This window comes from Myxocyprinus asiaticus, chromosome 26 (assembly GCF_019703515.2).
Source record: "Myxocyprinus asiaticus isolate MX2 ecotype Aquarium Trade chromosome 26, UBuf_Myxa_2, whole genome shotgun sequence".
In the NCBI taxonomy this organism is placed as follows: domain Eukaryota; kingdom Metazoa; phylum Chordata; class Actinopteri; order Cypriniformes; family Catostomidae; genus Myxocyprinus; species Myxocyprinus asiaticus.
In genome coordinates this window covers 1,055,104-1,080,166 of record NC_059369.1, presented here as the reverse complement: position 1 = coordinate 1,080,166, position 25,063 = coordinate 1,055,104, and the positions used below count along the sequence as shown (strand labels likewise).

The window sequence follows — 25,063 nt, the reverse complement described above, 5'->3', positions numbered from 1 at the left end:
GGTAGATTTGAGATTGGTCTAAAATGAGATAAATCTGTTGGGTCCAAATTTGGCTTTTTCAGTAATGGTTTCACCAAAGGATGTTTAAAATACGCTGGAACAGACCCAGATAAAAGACTGTTATTTACTACTGATAAGATCCACATCCGAACACTCTCAAATATCTGTTTAAAATAGTATGTACGAACAATATCAAGGGAAGAGGTGGTGGGCTTCAACTGAGCAACTATGTTCTTTAAGAAGGACATAGAGATCGGCTCCAATGTATTTAAGAGCATGGTGCAGCTGGGAGGATCCAATGGATCATCTGTTGAAGGCACAGTCGACTGTCTAATCACTGCTATTTTATCCACAAAGAAATTCAGAAAATTTTCACATAGTCTGGAAGACTCAGCAGGATAGGTATTACCTATAGGATTTATGACAGAATTTAAGATATTAAACAGCGTACTGGGTCTATTTGAGTTATTAGATATTATGTCAGCAAAATAATTTGACTTCGCAGCTTTCACCGCTTTTTGATATTTAATTAGAGATTCCCATAAGATTTCAAAAGACACTTGTAACTTATCTCTTTTCCATCTATGTTCTGCCCTCCTGCAAGCTTGCCTTAATAACCGAGTATTGCTGTTTAACCATGGTTCAAATTTGTTTTTATGATATTTCGGCCTTAAAGGGGCAACAGTATCTAAGATATCACTGCACCTTGAATTACACACATTAAGAAAACTCATCAACATTTAAGGTGTTTGCAAGATGTTCAACAGAGTGCAAAAGACCAGCCTCAATAAATGCTACAGCAAATTCCTCCCCAGATGTCGGACCAATTCTTTGTGTCCATCGTGTAGGTCTAATGATTTTAGTATCATGATGAACAAGAGGAACAGTGAAAGTTACTGGCTTGTGGTCTGAAAAACTTAAATCCCCTATTTGGATGTCAGAAATAGACAGGCCATGGGACAGAACCAGATCTAAAATATGGCCCTGTGAGTATGTTGGTTCTTTCACCAATTGTTCACAATCAAAGGCATCAATAAGACTGACAACGTATTTGGCTAATGCATTAGAGGCACAACAGACATGAATATTAAAGTCACCAACAATTAAAAGTCTGTCATATTTAGGAGTGGTAATCCCTAAAAAAATCTGAGAACTCCGTGATAAAGTCTTTGTTAAATTTCGGTGGACGATACACAACCGCCACCACCAATGAGTTTGTCTGGTCCATTGAGATCAACTGTAATTCAAAGCTTGTATATGTATCAGTTTGTAGTATCCGGCAGCAAAAGCTGTTTCTCGGCCAGATTGACGGGGAGAATTAAAAAAGTTATAATTAGAAGGGGTGAGTTCCGAAAAAGGACTAATATCTCCAACAGAAAGCCATGTCTGGGTCACAAATAAAAAGTCAAGGTTCCCAGTGGTAATAAAATAATTTAAGATAAATGTATTGTTTCCCAACGATCTGGAATTTACCAGCGCCATCTTAATCGATACTGAATCACTAACCGGCTGTAATGAGAGCTGTGATGCCCGACACAGAGGGTGAAGACAACGATGATCCACTCCATAGCGCCGAAAACAAGGCGAGCACCACCGGGGACACTGCAGCGACGAATCCACCGACAGATGAGTGATCCATTGATAAGGCACTTCCAAAGAACGGGGCGAAACGACAAGGCCACGATCCAGCTCCCACACAAAAGCGCCCAGACACGGCTGACAGGCCCGTTCAGACACCAGGCAAGATCTCAGCTTAACAGCTATACCTCCCCGTTTTCCTCTTCTCCTACGCCGTTTCATCCGGGAAACAACACACGGCACGCGGCACAAACCTGCAGGTATGGTCGCCAGGAAGAGGGGAGGAGGAAAACTAAAACATGGTCCAGTCAGATCTTTGCTGGAACAAGGCTCAATAATATTTCCAATGTTAAGGAGTATCTGACGATCGTAGGTTAACAAGGCATCAGCGTTTTGAATCCTGGAAGTCATAGAAAATATAAAAACAAACACAAACAAGCCAAGCAGCAGACGGCATGCCATGGACAGCGGCGCTGTTCATATTTCATAGTTCATTAATGTTACTAATACAACTTTTGATTGGTAGTAAAATAAATGTAAAAAATGAAATGTAAAAAGTGATTTTGCATATTGAAGACTTGTGTTTTTATAGGTAGCATGTATGAATATGAATGTTTTTTACATGTACATGTTTTTTTACATGCACATACTGTCACGGATCCACCGGGCTCTCTCTCTCCCTCTCTGGAGACACTGCGCTCACTCTCCCCCGAGTTCTGATTACACGCACCTACACGTCATCAGTACTCTAATCATGGACTGCATTTAAACCCCGCTCACATTCACTGTCTGTTCTCGTCTATGTTCTCCCTAAGACTACGGACTCCCTAATTATTCTATATTTACCTGGTTGTGTACTTACCTTGTTATTTGTTCCCCTCGTCTGAGCTTGTTGTTTATTCAGCGATTGGACTCTCCTGTTTGTTACGATTTCTACAAAGACCAACAGACTGTTGTGAGTTTACCCTTAATCTGCATATTGTTATATTTCCCTGTTTGGAGTTTACTCACCTGCTGTTTGTGTCATACCTGTTTCTGGATTGCCTCACCTGTTTGTTACCCCTCTTATCCATTCCCTCTGTCAATAAACCCCGCGATTAAGTCCATCCCTCTGCCTCTGAGAGTTTTCTCCATGACAGAAGAACAGACCACCAATATGGACTCAGCGGGGGCTTCCAATCGACCACCATCTTAGAGGAGCTGGTGAATGAGCTTCCTGGAGCCTCGAACGCCAGTTCCTCTTCTCCTTCCACATCCACATCTCCATTACCGGTTTGTCTACAGGTCAGTCCCATGGTCAATCCATCTCCTTATTCAGGTGCGGTGGAGGATTGCAGCAGATTCCTGTTGCAGTGTTCGCTGATGCTCGAGATGCAGTCTCAGAGGTTTTCGACGGATAGAGCCAAGATCGCCTACGTCATCTCACTACTCTCCGGACATGCTTTGCATTGGGCAAACACCTTGTGGCATCAGGATGGTTCAGTCACTCAGTCATTGGATGCCTTCTTCAAACACTTTAAGGAAGTTTTTGGATTACCCGCGGGTGATTCATCGGTGAGTGAGTAACTGTATCGCCTTAAACAAGGAAAGAGATCGATCACAGATTATGCCCTGCAGTTTCGTACGCTTGCGGCCACAAGTGGCTGGAACGAACCGGCCCTTCTAATGACCTACCGACAGGGACCAGAACCTTCTTTTTGGCTCCAGCTAACGGTGCACGATGATTCCATTGGCCTCGAAAGCTTTATCCAACTCTCCATAAGTTTCTCCCAGCGATTGAAGACCTGCATCAGAATGCCCTGCGATCCCCGCCTGCACACCGTTACCCATGCCCTCCAGAATCAGTGGAGGAACCCATGCAAATCGATTCATTCAGGGTGTCCCCACTCGAGCGTCAACGGAGATTACAAGAGCGGCTGTGTTTGTATTGTGGAGCCGGTGGGCATGTGATCGCTGAATGTCCTTTTCGCCCCTTTTGACTTGCGGTGAGTCAGACTCATTCCATTCCTATGATACATGCTCCATTGTCTACTATGGTTTCAGTGTTTAGTCCACATGTCTCTATCTCAGTCAAGGCCCTCACTGACTCCGGGGCGGCAGGCAGCTTCATCCCTGAACAACTCTACTGCCAGCTCCAACTCCCGTCAATCAAATGCTCCTCCCCGATCTTCGTCCACTCAGTGATCAGAAAACCTCTGGGAAAGGGAATCATCACTCATCGAACCCAGCCAGTTACACTACGAGTGGGTTGCACACACTTTGAGGACATTTCATTTTTGATTCTGGAGGGCTCAGCCACTGATATCATCCTGGGACGTCCCTGGTTACAACTACACTCACCGCAGCTCTCATGGCTACCGGAGAAGTGTTGGCTTGGGGTAAGTTTCCAGTGTGTTTCCATGGTTGTTTGCAACATCCCCGTCCTACATGTCCCTGCGAATCTGTGCCTGTATGTGCTACCTCAGTAGAGAGTCCTGTGAGTGAGCTTCAGATAGACGTGCCCCAGGAATATCGTGCATATCAAGATGTTTTCAGTCCACAACGAGCAGCCACCTTACCGCCTCATCAACTGTGGGACTGTGCCATTGATCTTATGCCAGGAGCACCATTGCCCAGGGGACGGATTTATCCACTCTCACTTCCTGAACAAAAGGCCATGGTGGATTACATCGATGAGGCGCTTAAGCAAGGTTACATCTGCCCTTCTACTTCCCCTGCCGCTTCCAGCTTTTTCTTCATGGCCAAAAAGACGGAGGCTTGCAGCCATGTTTTGACTACCGTGCACTCAATGCAATCACTGTCAAGTTCCGGAATCCCCTTCCCCTGGTCCCGGCAGTGCTAGAACTCCTAAGAGGAGCCACTGAGTTCTCTAAACTTGACCTACGAAGTGCCTACAACCTCGTTCGTATCCGGAAGGGGGACGAGTGGAAGTGGACCCCAACTGGCCACTGTGAATACCGAGTCATGCCCTATGGCCTGGCAAATGCCCCCTGTGTGTTCCAGAGCTTTATGAACGAGGTGTTCCGGGAGTATCTCCAGCGATTTGTCATTGTCTAAATTGACGACAACCTCATCTACTCCCGGAATGAGACTGACCATCGTCAGCATGTGGTGTCCGTACTGGAGAAGCTTAGAGAATACCAACTGTACCTGAAACTAGAGAAATGCGAATTTCATCGACCATCAATTCAGTTCCTAGGATACATCATCAGTCCCAGAGGGATGGAAATGGACCAGGGGAAGGTTAGTGCAGTTCACTCCTGGCCCAAACCCACCACAATTAAAGAGCTTCAGAGATTCCTAGGTTTTGCAAACTTCTATCAACGCTTCATATGCAATTACAGTTTCATGTCTGCTCCTTTAACATCTCTTAAATCCAAGCCCAAGTCCCTGTCCTGGAACCAACCCGTCTTGGAGGCTTTTCAACACCTGAAAGAAGCATTCATGACAGCTCCCATCTTAGTTCATCCTGACCTGGAAAGACCATTCGTTGTGGAAGTAGATGCATCCACCTCTGGCGTAGGAGCTGTACTATCCCAGCAGCAGGGGGATCCTAAGCTCCACCTAAGCTTCACCCATGTGCCTTCTTCTCGCGGAAGCTCACCCTGGCAGAGCAGAATTACGACGTCGGCAACTGGGAGCTACTCGCCATCAAGCTGCCGCTGGAGGAGTGGCGCCACTGGCTGGAGGGATCACATAATCCGTTTGTGGTCATCATGGATGATCGCAACCTCGAGTACCTGAGATAAGCAAAATGACTGAACCCCCGCCAGGCCCGGTGGGCCTTGTTCTTTACACGGATGAACTTCTCTGTCTCTTATCGTCCAGGGTCCAAGAACACCAAGGCGGATGCTTTATCCCGACTGCACGCTGTGGAACCTCCTAAGGGAGTCCATTCTACCACCTGCGTTAATCATCATTCCAATCCAGTGGACCCTGGATGACCAAATATAAGAGGCCACCCGAGAAGAACCAGCTCCGCCGGGGTGCCCCGAGGGACGCAAATACATTCCCTCACGGCTTCGGACTTCCCTCATCACTTCCATCCACTCCTCCCTGGGCTCTGGTCATCCTGGCTACCATCAAACTCTCTCGCTTCTCCAGAATCGATACTGGTGGCCCCGTATGTCCCAGGAAGTGCAGCGATACATCCAAGTCTGTCCAGAATGTGCCATCTCGAAATCTCCACGCCATCTTCCATCTGGTAAGCTCCTTCCTCTGCCCGTTCCTCAGCGCCCCTGGTCACACCTGGGGGTGGATTTTATAACTGACTTAACTGCATCGGATTCCTTCACCTGTGTCTTAGTCGCTGTTGACAGATTCTCCAAGGCATGTCATCTAGTTCCAATGAAGGGCCTCCCCACGGTGCTGGAGACTGCGGAAGCCTTATTCCATCATGTCTTCCGGAACTGCGGCCTCCCAGAAGAAATAGTGTCTGACCGCGGTCCCCAGTTTATCTCACGGGTATGGAGGACCTTCTTCTCCCTCCTGGGTGTAACAGTAAGTTTAACCTCTGGATATCATCCGCAGTCTAATGGGCAGTCGGAGCTGAAGATCCAAGAGATTGGCTGCTTCCTGCGGACCTACTGCCACAACCACCAGGACAGCTGGAACCATTTCCTACCCTGCGCCAAGTACGCCCAGAACTCCCTTCATCAACCAGCCCATTCCAGTGTGCTCGGTTTCTAACCCCCCCCCCCCATTTCCTTGGTCAGGAGACCCTTCAGAAGTTCCAGCTATGAGCCACTGGTTCGAGGAAAGCGAGAGGGTCTGGGACTCAGCTCGTCCATCTTCAATGGGCAGTTCGGCGCCAGAAGAGCCAGGCCGACGCTAGGAGATCAGAGATGCCTACTTACCTACCATGCTCTCCACTCGGGACATCAGGCTCCGGCTGCCCTGTCTTAAGTCCCAGATACATTGGTCCTTTCACGACACTACACCAAGTAAATGCAGTCGCATACCGATTACAACTGCCCTCACACTACAAAATTAACCCCACCTTCCATTTTTCTCTCCTCAAACCTCACTACCCTTCTCTGTCTCCTTCCCCAGAGCCCGGTGAGACTGAGGAACCCCCTCAGTCTTTACTCCTGGAGGATGGGTCGGTTTATGAGGTTCGAGCCATCCTAGACTCCTGATGTCGGAGAGGACATCTTGAGTACCTGGTAGACTGGGAAGGGTATGGTCCTGAGGAGAGGTCCTGGGTTACCCAAGATGACATCCTGCATCCAACCTCACTTACCACCTTTCACACAGAGAATCCCACTCGCCCAGCTCCGCATGGAAGAGGTCGGCCCTCAGGAGCAGTCCCTGGGGGGGGGGTACTGTCACGGATCCACCAAGCTCTCTCTCTCCCTCTCCCTCACTGCCGACACTGCGCTCACTCTCCCCTGAGTTCTGATTACACGCACCTGCACGTCATCAGTACTCTAATCATGAACTTCACTGTATTTTCTCATCTATGTTCTCCCTAAGAAGTTATTCTATACTTACCTGGTTGTTTATTTACCTTGTTATTTGTTCCCCTCGTCTGAGCTTGTCGTTTATTCAGCGATTGGACTCTCCTGTTTGTTACAATTCCTACAAAGACCAACAGATTGTTGTGTGTTTTCCCTTCATCTGCATATTGTTATATTTCCCTGTTTGGAGTTTACTCACCTGCTGTTCGTGTCATACCTGTGTCTTGATTGCCTCACCTGTTTGTTACACCTCTTATCCATTCCCTCTGTCAATAAACCCTGCGACTGAGTTCATCCCTCTGCCTCTAAAAGTTTTCTCCATGACACATACATGTTATATTGCACCATACTGTTTACTTGTATACTGTATTGTGCTATACTATATTAAACTGTACCATGGAATATATAAACCGTGTGAAAAAGTGAATAAGATGCTTTGTCTAAACAGCTGTTTAGTTTGTAGTTCACAAACCCAGTAGAGAATTCGCCATGGGTTCCCGCAGGATTTTCCTATGAGGTTTTATAATGGGAGTTTTGGATTTATGAGTAAAATACGGTCTGTGGTTAACATTACTTGACGATACATGGACATTTTGTTCTACAACATAAATTACACACTGTCATACCTCAAACATGAATTTTGAAGCTGTATTGAAGCAACACCATTTACAAAAGACATCAAGAAATGTTAACCACAGACCTTATATTACTCATAAAATCCCAAACACCAATTATAAAACCCCATAGGACAATCCCATTGGGACCCATGGCGCATTAGACTTCCAGGTTCGCAAACAAATTGATGTCACAGCTGAACAGATCTATGGCTGCGTTCCACTTCAAATTTTCCCTTGCTAACTTCCCTCCATCTCGTGGACTCAGATGTACGTCATTGCTTACATTGTGCAAGTGCCCACTACTGGCGGAACCAGTGCAATGTCTATAACTGGAACACCCTAAACCCTTGATCACTTGGAGCACATTGAGGGGTGATGTTGTTTCATTTAATATTTAGACCTTTCAGATGGAAAACATTTATACATATAAATGATGTGATCCAAAGTGCATTTGAACAGCGGTGAAACTCTTTCTTATGATGTGTTACATTCATACGAGCAGACAGAGAAGTATGCTTGAAGTAAGTTTGGAGTAGAAGAAATAGAAATAAACCTTGTGTAAACTGTCAGCTTTACACTTAGCTAAAATGCTATTTCTAGCCATTTTACATGCACAGGTTACCAGGCACGATCATATTTTTTTAACAAGAAAATTCACGTTGGATCATAATTTCTTTTTTTCTAGTAAGACTTTTGATATTAGGGCAAAAATCGTATTCTTGATAATAATTTTTGTATTGTTTTCCTGTAAAAATATCTAAAAATCCTTAAAACAAGATCAATTAGATTAATCTTGTTTTAGAAACAACACTGCATATGATATTTAGGTTTTTCAGAGAATGTATTTTTAACATGTGTATTTTGTCTTACTGTACTGGCAGAGTTTTTATAGTCAAAACAAGTGAAAAAATCTACCAGTGCTGAAGAAGTAATCCAAAGTATTTAGAATACATTACTGACCTTGAGTAATCTAATGGAATACGTTACAAATTACATTTTACAGCATGTATTCTGTAATCTGTAGTGGAATACATTTCAAAAGGAACCCTCCCAACCCTGGATGTCAAATTTTGAAATTATTTCATGATTTTTGCATCTGAGAAATTGATGCAAACACAGATTCAGGTAAAGTTTAGTTGTAATTTCAGAGGCTTGTTTATGAATCTCATATGTTAAAAAAAAGTCTTTAAAATTAATTGTTAGAAAGGATTAATCAAGCTTTACAAAAACAATGAGCACATAGGCTATAACTGTGTGATAAACAGTCAGTTTAAGGTGGCTACAAGCATTATGCTGAAATCTCAATATAAGTTTTCTAAACTGCTTATTTGACCTTACTTCACTTCACTACCATCATACATTAGAGTTGTGTGGGGGTGGAGTTATGAAGCGCGATATGCTGCCACATCACAATCGAGTTGCATTGTGGGATATGGAGCTGCCTGAAGCGTACATCAGAGTAGGAATATATAGGTTTGGAACAATATTTTTTTTTCTTAAGAACATTTTCGTGAATCTGGCCCCAGATTCCAGAAAGGCACAACTGGTTGTTTAAAGACTATTGGTTGAGTCAGTGTTGCTGTGTCAGGCTGGACAGGACACTCAAATGAATGTTTTGATAGCACCTCCGTGCTACACTTTTAGCTGAAATCAGCCTGTAAATGGCTTTCTTATAGTATAGTTGGCACTGCATATTGAGCTGGGATTTAAACAATACTAAAATGACACACATCAGCTTTAAATAACACACATACAGCGGTCAAGTACTTACTTCAGTCTGGATGCCAGACGCTTTAAAGACAGGAAGCGATCCTGATTCTGAGCCAGACACAGAGAGCCGGTCCGGACGAAACCTGGAAAACACACAAACATCTCAACTTCTTCTAGCATTTTAACAATGAAGCAATGATGAAACGCTCTCTCACCTGTTTTAACACCCGTCTCTGCCTCCAAACGCTCATAGAGTGTGTTTGAGTGATCGGCCATTTTACTCTCAACAGAAAGAGGTTTGGCGACACTCACTATTCCTGCACAAAACCGAGTTGAGCCCGCTCCAAGTCTACAACACACACAAACATACCGGGTAATGGCATTTTATACATGTTGAAGGATAGTCTCTGTGGGGTGACAAATTATGTACTGACTAAATGTGCATCTATGAGATAGATGAGATCGGATGAATAAATGGATAAATATAAAGACAGACAGACAGACAGACAGATGGACACAAAACTCCTCCTTCAGCAGCAATGACATCAACTAAACATGTATGTGCATTTCTCTTGACAAAACTGAGACAGTTTCAATGCTCTCTATGTTAGTTTTACACTCTGTAACTTGCTTAAGTATCATAAGTGTGTGAATATCTGAGTGGCTCGAGGCTTGGTTATTTTTCCTACATTTACCATCTGAACACACACACACACAAAAATTTGACTGGATTTGATGAGTTTAGGCCGCGTGACAAAAAAAAGCTAAACTTATGTTGTTTGCCGAATTTGACCGACCATATGAAATGAATGGGCAAGACTATAACTCAGCATTTTTTTTTTTTTTGTCAGCCACAATGCAGAACACACGCATGTACACACAAATTACAAATCTTGTTACAACCAGGAATAAATTAGTGCATCTCTACAGATTATATTTATCAATGTTTTTTTAACAAATACTAATAGATTTTTAAAATTCTATAATATAATATGCATAATGAGCAAAGATATTTTCATAAATTAACATAAACAAAGATTCATAAATGCTGTAACATATATGTACTTGCTAATTTCACAATTAAAACCTTATTTTAAAGTGTTACAGAATGTGTATATTTCATCTTCTATGCAGAAAATATGTAATGTACTTGAAAAAAGCTTTGCACACAGCTGCATTCATCATGCAAATGCATGTGTGTTGTTGTGAGTATATGAGCGAACACTTACCTGCCCTGCTCCAGCAGAACTATCTCTGTCCAGCCCAGCTTGGCCAGATGATACGCCACAGACGTGCCCACAATGCCCCCTCCACAGATGACCACGCGGGCTCGAGCGGGCAGGGCTGCAGAGGGCGTGTCTGTGCTTAAAAAGCGCATGGATCTGAGGATGCCCACATGAGTGGATAGCGCTCCAGTGTCACGGAACCAGTGCGGCATAAGAACTGAGGACAGAGCCCGGACGCTCCACGCACCGCTGTGCATGGCTCTGACGCCTCTACACAACACAACACAATCACCTCAATGACATAGTATGCCTATTTGGACTGTCTGAATGTGGATGCCATATGAATGTCTGAATGCCATTGCATTAAATTACAAAATATTAATGCAAATTACATTTGTTAAAAAAAAAAAAAAAAAAGATAACAGAAGCAAACATTTCACAAAAGGATATTTGTTAGGTTTGAAATGCTAAACTAACAGATGTTGTAGTGAAAATGAATCCACTTTGTGTTTGTCAGTGTGTTGATATTGAGAAGAACTGACTTCATATATCCAGTAAAAATCACCACACCAGTTTAAGTCACTGAGCAAAAATCTCTCTGAAAAGTGACGTTAGTTCTGAGAAAATCTCCATCAGCATTTGAGACTCACAGATCACACCTGAATCGATGTTACCTAACTTAATGACATTCACACAGTTTTGAATGTCATGCAGTCATGTATTTGGAATTTAAAATGTTTTTATGAAGAAGTTATTTGCCACATATGCTGATAAATTTACAAAGTGTAAAACTAAATGAATAATACATGAAGGATGCATGAGAATGTTTGAGGTGCATGTTGCAACTTAATTAAGATTTACTACAACAGAAGGCAACTACTGAATTATTGTTATTTGATTTATTTTGTGCTCTGAGATATATTATTGTGTATAAATTAGCACATAAAAAAATAAAAAAAATAAAATAAGAATCTGAGAGCAACAACAACAACACGAACGACAGGAATAAAGTAAACTAGGGTGACCACATTCTGGTTTTCCAAAAAGAGGACACCTTTTTTTTTTTTTTTTTGTGATTGGGGTGGGGTGGAATAATAGGGTTCAAAACAGTGTTAATATGAATGCAAACTTTAATATAGTGAAAAAAAGAATTTTTTGTGCAAATCTTCTGTAAATTTGCACTTTCGTTTGGGCATTGTTTCCACTCAGCTGTCATTTGCTGCTACTGTCAAGCAACTGTTTGATGCGGAACACAACAGCAATTCGCGGAGAGATTGACATGCAGGAATTTGGCCAATAGTTGCTGCAAGCCTCTTATATTTGCATTGCTTTAACCCCTCTTTGTAAATCCTGGCACACCGAGAAGCCAGGACTTACAAAGAGGGGTTAAAGCAATGCAAATATGCGCGCGCACATTCACAATGAAGTATTAGACCAGATGCACATCATAATGCAACTAAAGCCGAATCCCGGACATTTTCACAAATTTAGAAATCCCGGTCGGACCCTTTTTTAAGGTCCGAAAAAGAGGACATGTCCGGGAAAAAGAGGACGTATGGTCACCCTAAGTAAACTGTTAACTATTTACAGGCTGAATAATAATAATGATCATTATCATGACACAATTTGGATAATATATTTAGTTAGTCTAATGTTTTATCGCTCTTTTTGCTATATAATGTTGTTTATTGGCATGTAGCCGTTAGCTTAAGGCCTGTAAGGTGATTCCTCCAGTAAGACGCCTTTATTTCACTCGTTTATATTCATGACAGCGATCTGACTGCTACAATAAGATGCTAAAAAGAGAGCAGATTTATACGTGATTGTGATTGTGCTGAAAGTGTAATTGAATATTTACGAACTGAGCTAATTGAGTGGTGGTGTAGTGAGCTAAAGCACAGAACTGGTAAGCATAAGGTTGCACGTTCGATCCTCACAGCCACCACCATTGTGTCCTTGATATTAAATATGTGCACTGTAAGTCGCTTTGGATGACAGTGTCTGCCAAATGCATAAAAGTAAATCATGACCGCAGGTTATAAAAGACACACATGTAAATTAAATATATATGCTGCGAGCAGTGTAGAGACACATACCTGAATAAAGGCGTTATAATCGCTTAGATCTGATCAGATATATTGATACGAGTCTTCGCTGCAGCTCAGTGGATCCTTTTCAAACGTGCGCATGCGCGGAACAACTTCACAAACAGACCATTGATTGACAGGTACGAGTCGTTACTAACTTTCCTGGAAAGTTGTTATTATCATCATTTAATTTTTACAAGTCTTTTTCATCTGTCTTTCTGCACAGGGGGAAATATAGACTTCTGTTGTTTTCTAATAAAGCTCTTCAAAATTACTGCACTTACCTTTTTTTTTAACTACAAAATGAAAAATATACATAATTATATGTATTTATGCGGCTATATTGGAAATACGTGTGTATTCATTAATGGTTTTCAGTCACAGCTGGTTGGTCAGGAATTATTAGTTAATAATACAAATAATAATAATAATAATAACGGAAACGTATTTTGGATACTTCTAATGCATAAAAATAACAAGTTTATGATAATCGTCGTAACGTAATAAATAATACAAATTTGCCATCACAAACATTTTGTTTCAATAAGATTTTTTTTTAATTTCCCCCCCAGTGTTCCACACAACCGAATGAGGTTTCTGATTTTTTCGCTAGAGTAAGAAATATAATGTCGGGTTTTGTGTTAAATTATTTTAATTATTTATTTAACTTGGATTATTTTAAATCATTGCAAGTCATTACAAGTGTTAGTTTAAAACATTTCACTTAGAGAAAGGCAAAACATTAAGATATACCTGAAATATTTCATCATGAATTGGGATGAGGTAAAAATGGCAACATTCGCTCAGTGATTTAAATCTGCTCGATTGTTTCAAATGAATCCCTATGTGAAAACGAGCTCATATGAACGACAGATTAAAAATGTAGTTCAAGATCTTCTCCTATCATGAGACATGATGAAGTATGATCGGTAGATGGCGGTACAGTGACCGTGTGTTCAGTTCCTCCAGACCGCAGGAGGCGTGCTCCTGATCCGAGTGCTCTTCACAGGTTTCATGCAGCATATCCGACACTAAACACGATTTAAACTTGATTTCTGGCTGTTTGTGTTTAGTAAGTGAACGCCATGTCATACAACTACGTGGTCACCGCGCAGAAGCCCACAGCAGTGAACGCCTGTATTACAGGTGAGTGTGTGCGCGTGTTTGTGTTTATCTCCCGCGCGAGCGCTGCAGGCCGCGACTCAACACATCTGCGCAAAGATTAGCATTTAGAATATAATACTGATTTAAGCGATCCTATCAGCATAAGTGTTTAAGACTGCACGATTTCAAAAGAATCGGAATAAAGCTGTCATTGTGCTGCGGTTCCGGTGTAAATATGACACAAACTGAAGTTGAATTGAACTGTTTCTCGCGTGTGTTTGTGTTTTACTCTTAAATAAACATTACCTGTTTGAGTTCATACACAGTTCATACAAAGACATGAATTTGAAGGAAAACAAAGAATGTAAAGACGATAAACGCTGCATGTAAACACCATGAGTTTGACACGGAGACAGCTGCTGTGTTATTAATGCATGTGTGTTTTTGTTTTGCATAAATGGTTTATTTACTCAGACCGACACCTGTAATATTACAGTAATAAATGCTTGCTGGATATTGTATTCAACTGTGTCAATAACGTGAGAAAGAAGGGTTATAATTGTATTTCTTTCCATGCTTCTGTAAAATCTGGTAATATCCGGCAAGTATAAAATTGTGTTTCCAGTTCTGGAAAAGTCATGAGAATTAATCAAATCTAATAAATTGTCATTACTGAAAATAGATATTCTGAGTTACAGTGCACTCTAAAATAGAAATCTAACTCTTGTGGAGAGTAGAAGTGATCAGACCCTTTTATCATTTCTTTGCAGTAATTTGGTCAAAATAACACAATTCAATAGCAAATCAGTCTGAATCAAAGTTATTTTTAGAAATCGGTTTTCAGAGATCACACATCAGTAATAAAGAAGTCATGTAAATTCATTGGTCAAAATGGGTGGGAACCCTGGATTACTGTTTAGTTGAAGTTTAGGTCAGTGATGTGAGTAACTAGTTTCATGTGAGTGTGTGATATTTACAGTGATGCTCCTACTGTGTCACGAAGCAGGATTAAGCAGCTAGCTAGATATGCTAAACTAACAGATGTTGTAGTGAAAATGAATCCACTTTGTGTTTGTCAGTGTGTTGATATTGAGAAGAACTGACTTCATACATCCAGAAAAAATCACCACACCAGTTGAAAACTTAGTTTAAGGGAACTCTGAATTTGCGGTACCAGTAAAGTGGATAGGCTTTCATTGGGGTTCCTCGCCATAGTAACGCACACTAATGGGTTATCCTGCTCTGGGGCAGGTTATGTTCCCATCAGGGAGTTTATCCAGATTCTGGACCAATCAGCTTTGAGCAAAGTGACAATCACTCCCCCCAGTGTCTCTCACTCCAATTTCAAGTGCACTTCAACAAGACAATGTTAGAAATGTACAAAATAAGCTATTTATGATCATTATTTATTGCAAGAAATGTATTTTTGGCAGTCTTGCATTTGTTTAAAGACACTTAAATTATTTCCCAATCATTTTCTCACACTGGCCATAAAATATGAATGAATAAATAAACCTAAAATAATTATATAATTTCAAGTAAGATATTAATACAATATCAATAATGATCGAATGACTTTAAAGTATAAAAACGTAATCACTCCACAGTATACTGTAGATATATCAGAAAAGTGTGAATGCCACCCAAATACCTTCTTATTAGGATTGGCTGTCAGAGATGCCATGAACATACAATATTTCACTTGAAGTTCAATAAAAGCACACTAGAACACCAAATATGTCTTTATTGTGTCTTATGCTGCATACCATCTACTCATTTTCCAGTTACTCACATTTTTATTATTTGATAGTGTATTAATGTCTAATAGTATAAAATTATATTAAGTTAGTAATTTAATACTAAAGCTTTTATTTGAATTTTTCAAATCAAGGTATTAAACTTTTAAAATTACAAGCCTTAATGTTCTTGTTGTGGACCTATATAAAGTTACTTTCACATCGATATAATATCTATTTGAATATTTTCATCACATTCAGATTTTTTTCGTGCTCTAGCAGCAGCAGCAATGTTTCTTCTTGCTGTGTAAATGCCTTTTAAATTCTTTATCCTTTACAGGTGATCATCTGTGCTGTGTGAATGTATTATAATTATTCATGATTTCATAGTGATTATTTGTGCTGTGTAAATGTGTTTTGATCATATTTTTTTTAATGTCCTCTTGTGCTATGTTATATCTGTGTTTAAAATCTTATGTTATCATAATTTTCATAAACATCTTCAGTGGAGAAGTAAATCTCGCTGACTCTCTCACGAGATGTGACTCGTGCTGTCTTGCACACGATTGGCTGTTCACTTCATTCGTGTGAACACGCATATGAGCTAATCTTAACCTCGGGATCAAACTCTGAATAGATGGAGAAAGTTGGTAACGAGCGACTTGATACCACTTAACCCTAATGAAGCCTGATTGGATTTGATGAGTTTTGTCAAACTAAAACCAATCCAGGAATCCAGAATTTGTTCAGCTTTGTTTGTGATGCATGGCACAGGTCACTTCACATCTGCTGAAGATCTCAATTTGCTGATTGCTAAGAACACACGTCTGGAAATTTATGTGGTCACCGCTGAAGGTCTGCGGCCAGTCAAAGAGGTCGGCATGTACGGCAAAATCGCAGTCATGGAGCTCTTCAGACCAAAGGTGTGTGAGACTCATTCTTCAAATGGAGAAATGACATGCAAATTTCTCTGCAACATGACAGTGCTATGATGTATATCGTCTCAGTAAAGTTTGTTTGGTTTATGTGAAGGGAGAGAGTAAAGATCTTCTGTTCATTCTGACCGCCAAATACAACGCCTGTATCCTGGAGTACAAACAGAACGGAGACAGCATCGACATCATCACTCGTGCTCATGGCAACGTGCAGGTGCCACAACCATAAATAATCAACTGTTCAAACTGAAGTTACTTGCTCATATTTGATAATCTGTTTAGCCACTGCATTTGAGAAGTTTCATGAGAACTCTTATCACTGTGTTTCTAAAAGGACCGGATTGGGCGTCCGTCCGAGACAGGCATCATCGGGATAGTGGATCCGGAGTGTCGCATGATTGGCTTGCGTCTGTACGACGGGCTGTTTAAAGTTATTCCACTGGACCGTGATAATCGTGAGCTGAAAGCCTTCAACATTCGTCTGGAGGAGCTGCAGGTCATTGATGTTCAGTTCCTGTATGGCTGCCAGGCTCCAACCGTCTGCTTCATATATCAGGTACACTTTCCATTCACACTGCACTGAATGTGTTACAAACAGCCCATGATGTTTTCAGTGTTCATGTCGTCTGCTGTCATGTAGGACCCTCAGGGTCGACACGTGAAGACGTACGAGGTGTCTCTGAGGGAGAAGGAGTTCAATAAAGGACCCTGGAAGCAAGAGAATGTTGAGGCTGAAGCTTCAATGGTCATTCCAGGTGACTGACAACTGTTCAATCTGTTTAATGTAAAAATGAAAATTCTCTCATTATTTACTCACCCTCATGCCATCACAGATGTGTATGACTTTCTTCCTTCTACAGAACACAAATGTAGATTTTTAGAAGAAAAATCTCAGCTCTGTAGGTCCATACAATGCAAATGAATGGTGACTAGAACTCAGTAATGTCCAAAAATGACATGAAAGCAGCAGAAAAGAAATCCACAAGACTCCAGTGGTTAAATCAATGTCTTCAGAAGCGATATAATAGGTGTGGGTGAGAAACAGATCAATATTTAAGTCTTTTTTTACTATAAATTTCCACCTTTGAACAGCCCTGGCCAGTAGGTGGCAGAATGTGACAGTGAAAGTGTAGATTTACAGTTAAAAATGGACTTACTGTAAATAATATCTACTTACATTTTTCACCCAAACTTATCATATCACTTCTGAATACATGGATTACTTTTTATGCTGCTTTTATGTGCTTTTTGGAGCTTCTAAGTTCTGGTCACCATTCACTTGCATTGTTTGGACCTACAGAGCTGAAATATTCTTCTAAAAATCTTCATTTGTGTTCTGTAGAAGAAAGAAAGTCATACACATCTGAGATGGCATGAGGGTGAGTAAATGATGAGAGAATTTTCATTTTTTTGATGAACTATACCTTTAATCATGTTCATAAGGCATTATTTAGAGCCAATTTTGAAAGTGTAATCTCCAAAAATTCTAAATGGACTAAGTTTCACGTAATGTTTGTTTCAAGTGATTTTTGTCTGTAGTTTAATGCGTTTATTTGTTCATTTTAGTACCAGAGCCGTTTGGTGGCGCTATAATCATTGGACAGGAGTCCATCACGTATCATAACGGAGACAAGTACTTAGCCATCGCACCACCAACTATCAAGGTAAACAAGTCAACAATCTTTGCATGTTCATTAAAATAAATCCTGTCATTTGTGTGCTGAATAAAGTATGTGTTTGTGTTGCGGACCTTTCTAGCAAAGCACCATCGTGTGTCATAACCGCGTGGATCCCAACGGGTCACGCTATCTGCTGGGTGACATGGAGGGCCGATTGTTCATGCTTCTGCTGGAGAAAGAGGAGCTCATGGACGGAGCCGTGGTGCTCAAAGACCTGCGGGTGGAGCTGTTAGGAGAGGTGTGTGTGTTTGTGTGTGTGTGTCCTACCAACTGAAAGTCACTTAGTGTCTTCTCAAATGCACAGAGTTTTGCTTCCCTTTGCACTGCTTATGATTTCTCTTCCCTTTAGCAGAGTAAACCATTCTGTTTCTCATAGTATCTGTCGATGAATTCAGATGAGATGCAGATTTGACCAGAATTCATAAGAATTGTTTTCTGATGAGCCCTGACTTTTACGCCACTGCTGCTTTTGACTTGCAGTGTGTGTGTGTGTTTGTAGACATCTATCGCAGAGTGTCTGACATACCTGGATAATGGTGTGGTGTTTGTGGGTTCCAGGCTTGGAGACTCTCAGCTAGTTAAGGTTAGTCCTCTTGCAGATTGATTCCCATTGCATTTAACCTGTGATGCTGTTTGTCAAAGGCCAGAGTGATTGTGTGTGTGTGTGTGTGTGTGTGTTTGTGCGTTTGTGCAGCTGAATGTGGACAGTAATGATCAGGGCTCATATGTGGGGGTCATGGAAACCTTCACTAACCTGGGGCCGATCGTGGACATGTGTGTGGTTGATCTGGAGAGACAGGGACAAGGACAGGTGAGTTCTGTTTCCCTACAAAATATACATTTATTCCTGATAGTAATGATGATGTTTTTGTTACGTCATGATGCGTTCATAGGAAACACAGTGTTGATACAGTGATTTTGCAGTGATGCAGCAGTTACACAAACTTTGCAAATAATTGTAGCAATAATGCTGAATGAAATCGAATAAATACCACATGGGGCTTTAATAGTGTGGCATTGAGAAATGTCAGTCACATGTTCATTAGCACTATTTATAACAACTTTATAAGTAGGTGCTGCTTTATTGAAGGTTGCTCCAGCAGGGTTTCTGCAGGTCTGAAAAAAGCCTTAAAGTCTTAAATTGCCCTTCTGCAAATTAAGGCCTTAAATATCTTAAATCAGAGCAACAAGTCCTAAATTCATAAGGTTGTGGTATTAAATGTTGCATGAGGTCTTGGTTTCTCGTTGTGTCTTTGTCAGATTAAAGTGAAGAGTAATTTCCGGGCACAAATAGCCACCAGACAAAATTTTTGGTCTCTAGGACAAACTCTATAGCGCTACCATCAGTTAAAATATTAACTTTTCTTTTGCATGTATCTTTTGAACCATTTGTCCTAGAAACAAAATTCTTGTTGCATCTGATCACTCTCCTCCTGATGATACAAATGGATGACTTTAATTAAATTAAAACTCCATCCATTACAGTGGCTGCCATCTTGGATTATGACTTCATCGTTTATTCGCTACTATTCCTTCAAACTTTGCCCGATTTGCCTAGACAATGGCTCAAAATAATCTCCACACTGATATTCAATAGGCTATTTTGAACAATCATCTAATCTAAAGCATTGCAATCACAACTGTATTATGTCCCGTATATTTGTCCCACAACTTTTAATGACCAACTAAACTTGATTGTCATCTAAAATTATAATTTTAGCGTCATAATGCAATTTACATTTTCTGAAGAAGCTCAGCAAATGCGATCCGAGGTAAAGAGGGTTAGATTTAAAATAATTAAAAGTCTTAAAATGTTCAAAAGCTCGTTTTCTGAAAGTGAACTCCGCATTGGACAAATAATTCTGATAGTTTATAGTCTTGAAGTGTAGAAAATGTCATTCAGCCGACTTTATTCATCTACAGAACAGGGTAAGGCTAATTTAAGTTTGTGAAAAGAAAAGGCATATATAGGTCTAAAAATATATATATATATATTTTTTTTGGTAATTTATTTTTTTTATTGAATGCTTTATTAGTTTGGTAATTTATTTAATTTAATACAGGGAATTTTGCCATCATTTTTTCCAAAAGTAAGCTAAACCATAATTTAATAGAATTGGGCTATGTAAGTGTTCCAAAAAAGCACACTGAAGCTTTTCTTCTAGTATTGTGCATATATTTTCAATTTAAAACTTCTTTGTGCACAGAAATGATGTTTTTTGTATTGTGGGCTAATTCCGTGACTGCTGTCTATTATTTTGAATAATGTGGAAAAGCAACTTTAATAAATAAACGGATGTCTACCACAATTAAATTAATCAAAAAGAGTGGCCATTAATTTGTTCTCCATGCACTTGTCAATGTGCACGTCTTGTTACGAGATATTTGTGTCGGCACTCCTGGAAGTGTCATGTTAGGGTTATAGGGTTAATTGGCACTCCTGGAAGTGTCATGTTTGCAGTGATCAGATCTTTATGCCGTTAAGATCAATCCATAATCATGTACAATAAATTGGCTTTCAAGGATGTATACTGTTATCATGATTAACACAGGCTAACGATTGGAGTAAATTCTGTCATGTGACACTACATTTTTGCGTTAATGCCAATTTTCTCGACAAAAAGTGTTTGCAAACCAGTTTTTTGCGACATTTGATGTATCGACATTGAGTTTATGCGCTAGAGTTAAACGGAAAAATATTATGTCGACACTTGTGAAATTTTAGCGATAATTTGCGTTTCCATCAGCTTTATTTTGATGCCTTAAACATTTTTCGCAAAAAATCCTTGGATGGAAACGTAGTTATTGGCATATGTCCTGGACGTATCTGATCAGTTTGGAGATAGCGCCACCTATAATTCAAAAGATAATCAACACTTGTGTGCTTACTCCAACTGTGGCATGTCTCTTTGCCATTCGTGAATCATGTCAACTGACACAATTTGTACATTTCTGTAAATGGATATATTATTGGCTAATCAAGGACAAGGGATTTGGATTGCAGAATCATGTGGAGGTTCTTATAAAAAAGAAAAGAAAATCATATATGCTCCTTTTGTTGGGCTTCTAGATTTAATGGCCAAAATGTGTTTGAATAAAATCTTGTTTTTAGATGTTTAGTGGTGATCACTTCTATTTTATTCCAGAGCTTTGCGGTATATATTTTTGAGTGTTGTTAGAGCAGTTTTGTAGAGGAATATAGCTGATACAATGGGTCTGATCAGAAGGTAAAAGTTATTCCCACATTCTGGTGGTTAGGGGCAGAGGTGTTAAAGCCTTATTGTGTTACTTTTTGTAAAAATAATAACAATTAATGGAGATCTATTAAGTTGCGTTTATAAACTTTGAAATTTTACAACTGTACACAGTATGTATGACTGTTCTTGTGCTCTCTAGGCATTTACATTTAAAGAATGATGCAATGACATATTGTTTCCTTGACTATTACTTTTCCTTTAGTTGGTTTTTAAAAGGTGTTAAAGTCTTAAAGTTAGCTAAAACCTGCATAAACCCTGTCAAGTCTAGTCAATTTTGACACATCAGTCACATTATTGAGGGTTGCCGCAATCCGGTTGTACACTCATACACATGAGTCATTAACAAGCATGCATACACCGCACAGGTCTTAGCTAACAGTCCCAACTCCCACCCCCAGTACCAGACAGGAAGGAAGGAGATAGGAGATTGTGTTATGTCATATTCCAGGATAGAGCTCTTGAATGACCTAAACCAATTCTAAAGGAATTTCATGATCAACAGAATCAAGCCAGATGCCCCAAGCCTTCCCACTGTTCCCAGTCTGCACCACTGACACATAGATTACCCACAAACAACTAGTCTTTTACTCGTGAAGAATGGCTCAATCATCATTTGAAGCTCCAGTAAGTAGAGCTGTGCCGTAAACTGATGTTGATGTTATCATTTGATTTTCCTGCAGTTGGTGACGTGCTCTGGAGCATTTAAGGAGGGATCATTGAGGATTATCCGGAATGGCATTGGAATCCATGAGCACGCTAGCATCGACCTGCCTGGAATTAAAGGTCATTTTACACATTGTGTTCTTTACCTTTTGCTCATCGCAACCTCAGGGTTCCCAAGTGACCTGGAAAACCTGGAATTTTGCAATGCACTCTTCCAGTCATGGAAAAGTAATGGAAAATTTGAAAAATACCTACAGTGCTGTGAAAAAGTATTTGCCCCATTCCTTATTTTTCATACTACATTGTTTTAGATCTTCAAACGAGATATAACATAAAACAAAGGCAACCTGAGTAAACACAAAATACAGTTTTCAAATATATATATATATATATATATATTTTTTTATTGAAGCAAAAAAGTTATCCAACACCTATATCACCCATGTGAAAAACTAACTGCCCCCTTAAACTTAATAGCTGGTTGTGCCACCTTTAGCAGATACAGCTGCAACCAAATGCTTCTGATAACTGGCCTTTCACAATGCTATGCTGGAATTTTGGCCCACTCTTCTTTGCAGAACTGCTTTAGTTTAGTTCAAGCATGAGCTGCCTGTTTAAGGTCCTGCCACAGCATCTCAATCGGGTTCAAGTCAGGACTTTGACTAGGCTTCTCCAAAATGTTAATTTAGCTTCTTTTGAGCCATTCAAATACTTTTTCACACAGGCCCAGCTGATATTGGATAACTTTTTTGCTTATTTGTATTTAATCATATCCCCTTTGTTTTATGTTAGATGTTGTTTGATTTTTTTGAAACAGTTTACTATGAGATATACATAAAAACAGAAGAAATCAGGATGGGCACAAATACTTTTTCACAGCACTATAAATGTCCTGGAAAATAATTGTTTTGTCCTGGAAAATATTTTAGTTTAATAGAACTGTTTCACTGTTTTGCTAACAAGGTTTTTATTAGAGTCAAATACACATTCGTATCATTTTGCCAATGCCTGTGGGTTCGATTATTGTGAATTTTGTTTATTTTAGTCATTTATTTTGAATGTTTTTTTTGTTTGTCAGGTCTGTGGCCTCTTCGCTCGGAGTCCAGCAGAGACACTGATGACATGCTCGTTCTGTCTTTTGTGGGTCAGACCAGGTGTGAGCAGTGTTCACACACACACTCGGTACTGCAGTCTAGTGCTGACATCACCTCTGTGAATGAATAATACTGTGTGTGTTTGTGTCTAGAGTACTGATGTTGAGCGGTGAGGAGGTGGAGGAGACGGAGCTACCTGGGTTTGTGGATAACCAGCAGACGTTCTTCTGTGGAAATGTGGCACACCAGCAGCTAATACAGGTGAACTAACACACATTCACAAGGGTCATCAGTGGTCTTTGGTGGTGGCTGACATGCACTGTACAAACGCATGAAGTTGCTTACATAATTGAAAGTACTCTTGTAGTTCTTCATCTAAAGCAGCCTACACCATAACAGATATTGTTTTCCTTTCATCAGACTCTTAATGATTTAAGTTTGAGGAATATCTAAAGGCAGAGATGGACAGTTTATTTCCTAATACCAAACATCATTAGAACAGGAAATAACACATTTCTAGTACAAAATTGTACATGCCCTAATGTTTACTATAGTTCTTCAATTGGTTAACAGTGGTATTTGTAGTGCCATAACCACACGTAAGACCATAGATGGCTCCTCATTACTGTGGTTTGATCAGTGTAGCAGTTTTTCTAAAAAAAAAATAAACTTGTTCTGAAAAAACGAATAGCCTAAACACATTTACAAAGTTACTACAACTGTACCCAGAGAAATGATTAAAATAAATTTATAACATTTCTGTTTATCATTTTGAATGAGGTTGATGTGTTATTTGAAAAACCTTAACTGATGTTGGTGCATTGCACAGTAACTACGTTTACATGGACACCAGAAAGCGGCTTATTTCAAGAAAGAAGCGTTCCGGTTTACATGTACTGTATAAGCGGCGTACTCTTTACTCATGAATACATGCGGCACCGTCAGTAAGCAGCTTTCTCCACAGCAACGTAATTCCCCGTGACGCTTGTGGAAATAACAAACATGGCATCTGAGGAAGATTTCACTATTTTACATTCCTTGAATTTATTTCCAGATATTCCAGATAGTTTATGCTGTTTGTTTCCTTAACTTTCTAGCGTGACCTTCAGCTGAATTGTGCTGTAATAGTGGGGTTTCCCTCTTATGCAAAACTCTGGGATTCCCCCAATGTATGAGCGCATATACACGAACGTGGGGGACCGTCGATATTTTACATTGGGTATAGTTTTTAGCGTATGTGATTTTTCCCACTGTACTCCCAGAAATGTTGAGTTCTTTCCGCAGAGTTTACATGTTGTTGGGCTACATCCTATGACGTTTGATATCTGGTCTGTTCATGCACATGCACACTCAAAAACCTGTACGAATGCCGCTAATGCGTTTACATGACCACATAAGTTGTGTTCTCTGAGAGGAACCCAGGTGAGTTAAGAGCTGTAATGAAATCAATGTTCTTATTTACATGACATTTCGGAATTCAGCTTTCTGCAAAAACCCTGGAATAAACCTTTTCTTAAGTGCATGTGTGGCGGGGTGAGCCTCGGAGGGGCATTTATTGAAAATAATAATAATCATAGAATGTTCATAAATGGAGAAAATAGTGTCTAAGGGGGAAAGTGTCCAAAATAAAGGGGGAATCTGGCATCCTCGCAGTGAAACGGGGCTCTGTGAAGGTCAGGATGTGTCCAAGGAATGGCCCAGGCATGAGCGAGGTCTGAAGGCCGCACGCACTCCTCTCCTGGGTCCGGGGGCATGTGGGGCAGTTGCATCCTTGGCGGCCTGTCTTCCTAGGCCCGCGGCAGGTGAGAGGTGAAGGCGGCCCGGCCTCTAGCCCATTGGCCGCAACGTGTGCTGTCCTCCCAGCAACGCATCTAATTCGTGCTGGGGGTCCTAGGAGCAGGTCCGGCGACGCATCTAA

At 40.4% G+C, this 25,063-nt stretch overlaps 2 protein-coding genes across 3 annotated transcripts in view; one reads left to right on the top strand and one right to left on the bottom strand.

Moving 5' to 3' along the window:
* Positions 1 to 12,790, bottom strand: part of pdpr (pyruvate dehydrogenase phosphatase regulatory subunit) — a 66,920-nt gene extending 54,130 nt beyond the window's left edge. For both annotated transcript variants that reach the window (XM_051656462.1, XM_051656463.1), the window contains exons 1-4: positions 12,687 to 12,790; positions 10,594 to 10,860; positions 9,580 to 9,713; positions 9,426 to 9,507 (exon numbers count right to left, since the gene is read on the bottom strand). In XM_051656462.1, the coding sequence (XP_051512422.1) occupies positions 9,426 to 9,507; positions 9,580 to 9,713; positions 10,594 to 10,847 (470 nt within the window). In that variant the 5' untranslated portion in view covers positions 10,848 to 10,860; positions 12,687 to 12,790. The remainder of the gene's footprint in view (positions 1 to 9,425; positions 9,508 to 9,579; positions 9,714 to 10,593; positions 10,861 to 12,686) is intronic.
* An 865-nt stretch (positions 12,791 to 13,655) lies between these two features.
* ddb1 (damage-specific DNA binding protein 1) overlaps positions 13,656 to 25,063 on the top strand; it is a 57,663-nt gene continuing 46,255 nt past the window's right edge. Inside the window, exons 1-12 of the mRNA XM_051657352.1 lie at positions 13,656 to 13,823; positions 16,292 to 16,440; positions 16,550 to 16,666; positions 16,787 to 17,008; positions 17,093 to 17,207; positions 18,019 to 18,116; positions 18,211 to 18,369; positions 18,631 to 18,714; positions 18,826 to 18,942; positions 22,069 to 22,171; positions 23,130 to 23,205; positions 23,298 to 23,406. Of these exons, the coding sequence (XP_051513312.1) occupies positions 13,763 to 13,823; positions 16,292 to 16,440; positions 16,550 to 16,666; positions 16,787 to 17,008; positions 17,093 to 17,207; positions 18,019 to 18,116; positions 18,211 to 18,369; positions 18,631 to 18,714; positions 18,826 to 18,942; positions 22,069 to 22,171; positions 23,130 to 23,205; positions 23,298 to 23,406 (1,410 nt within the window). The 5' untranslated portion in view covers positions 13,656 to 13,762. The remainder of the gene's footprint in view (positions 13,824 to 16,291; positions 16,441 to 16,549; positions 16,667 to 16,786; positions 17,009 to 17,092; positions 17,208 to 18,018; positions 18,117 to 18,210; positions 18,370 to 18,630; positions 18,715 to 18,825; positions 18,943 to 22,068; positions 22,172 to 23,129; positions 23,206 to 23,297; positions 23,407 to 25,063) is intronic.